Genomic DNA, 2216 nt, shown 5'->3' on the forward strand with positions numbered 1-2216 from the left:
TTGAACAATGCTGCCATAGAACAGCCCTGACAGAGAAACGTCATGATTTTTATGTCATCAACCCTAAGCTTTTATATTTCAAGAAACTAAAAAGGCCCTTGATAATGAATAATAGTGTTCTCCATTTCTGAATCCTTCTTTTCAAATTACAAATAACCTAGTTCTTTGATCCTGGTTCTGGACCTAATAGCTGACTGAAAAATATTTAATGCAGATAGAGGGCTTTACTTCTAAAGTTGCTCCTTAAATTAGATTTTGGAGTACATTAGCTGTCAGTTTATATTAATCTTCAACATAATAAAAGCATGTATCTGAATCTGAAGGCCAAATTTACACTACCTAAAATTTTTTAATCTAGGAAAAATAGATTAAAAAACACTCCAATGATAACTTTAATCTTGAAAGTACAGTTTCTTTAAAGTAATTTTTTGGGGTTATATGACATATATTTCTAGGGAGATAACAGATCTTTGCAATCAAATAAAAAAAGTGGCAGAGACTTCAAAAATGGTCGTATACTGGAATAATTATGCAGATACTCATCATGAACAGGATTCACACAAACCCATGACTAACACTAAGTGTTAGTTCTTTAACAGTATTTACTGGGTACCTACTATGTGCCAGGTACTCCACCAAATAGTGGATATACTGGTAAGCAAAATCAAATGGGACTCTTGCTCTCATGGAGCTTATGGTTTAACAGAGAAAAATATTAATAATTACACAAATAAGAAAAAATGACAGACATGATAGGTGCTATGAATAAAGTGCATGGTACTGCAAAAGCATATAATTAGGGGCATCTGAGTGAGTTTGGAGAGGGAGGGCAAGCTGCCCTAAGGAGGATCTGAAAGGGAGAAGCTGACAAGGGGGCAGGGGGTTAGAAAAGGGAAAAGTCCATACATGGAGACACAGGCAGGGCCAGACTATGCAGCATGTCTAAAGGCCATTGGAAGCTACTGAAGGTTTGATTCTAAGCAGAAGAGATGCACATAATAGATCACTTCTAAGTTTTGAAAAGACCCCCTTGGGCTGCAGCATGGTAGTCTGGGGAAGGATGGTGTCCTGGATGGTGGGGGGTGGGAGATGGACAGAAACAGAGGGACATAAAGGTTTAAATCTATAGGCCTTGGTCATGGATTGGATATACACAGGGCAGGTAGGGAATGTCAGGGCTGACGCCAGGTTTCTATTTAAATAGCTTCTGTATGACAATGCTTCTGTATGACAGTGAAATATTCCTAGTATATTTCAAAAGAGAGCTCAGAAGTATCGAATGCTGCTAATGGGTTAAGTATGACAAGTATTTATCGTGACCGCTGGCTTCAATGACATGGAGGTAACTAGATATTTAGATTGAAGGAATGGGAGAACACTCATATTAAGGTGGGGTGAAGAGTAAGTGGTAAGTGAGAAAATGAAGCTAGTCAGTACAGATCACTCTTATTCCTTCAAGAAAAGCTTGGTGAAAGGAGAGAGACAGGGCTAGAGCTGGAAGAGTATGGGTGGGGTTCAGTGGAGAATACATAAGAGAGAAAATAAATGAATAGGATTAGGTTTTGAGAAGGTGGTAGGGGATGTGGAGGTCAAAAGACTGGTTTTAGGAGAAAAGATTTTATCTCCTGTAAAAGGAGGTAAAGAAATGGGTACCCTGTTCTGCTTTGGTATTTCTGAGCTTTTTCTTTTTTCTTCAAAGGAAAAAAAGAAGCCTAAGGAAACAATGTTTTCAGGCCTCTCAATTTATACTGCCTATAATAAAGGCGAATACATAATTTTTTACCATATTTTGGATTTGTGTATTTTCAAAATAAGATCCAATCTGGGAAAAGTATAAAGGCACAGATCAAGTTTATATACGTAGGTGTCAACGTTGTTTAAATCTGCATGTTCATTATGAGAATACAAGGCTGCTTCTCATTACCTGGATAACTTCTGGGTAATAAGATAGACCAGATACATTCCAGTTAGAAACCTACCATCGTTCAATGTGCAGAGATGAAAACGTCCGTGAAGCTGCTTCTCGAGTTAATAATTTGAACCCACACTGTGTGTCCCTGATTCCTTTGACACAAAGGAACCACACCAGAAAGTGGAACCCATACATGAGAAGAGTACGGAAGTAAGAACGCTGAAAACAAAGACAAAATATAAATGACTTTTCCATTTATTTGTAAAGAAGACATTGAAAACACCTGGCTGTAGATAACTGCATT

At 37.7% G+C, this 2216-nt stretch overlaps 1 protein-coding gene across 1 annotated transcript in view; it reads right to left on the minus strand.

Moving 5' to 3' along the window:
- Positions 1-2216, minus strand: part of ALG5 (ALG5, dolichyl-phosphate beta-glucosyltransferase) — an 88294-nt gene that overhangs the window by 13439 nt on the left and 72639 nt on the right. Inside the window, exon 8 of the mRNA XM_012644047.1 lies at positions 1980-2158. Within this exon, the coding sequence (XP_012499501.1) occupies positions 1980-2158 (179 nt within the window). The remainder of the gene's footprint in view (positions 1-1979; positions 2159-2216) is intronic.

The sequence above is a fragment of the Propithecus coquereli genome, unplaced genomic scaffold (genome assembly GCF_000956105.1).
Source record: "Propithecus coquereli isolate 6110/MARCELLA unplaced genomic scaffold, Pcoq_1.0 Scaffold205, whole genome shotgun sequence".
NCBI classification, from domain to species: Eukaryota; Metazoa; Chordata; class Mammalia; order Primates; family Indriidae; genus Propithecus; species Propithecus coquereli.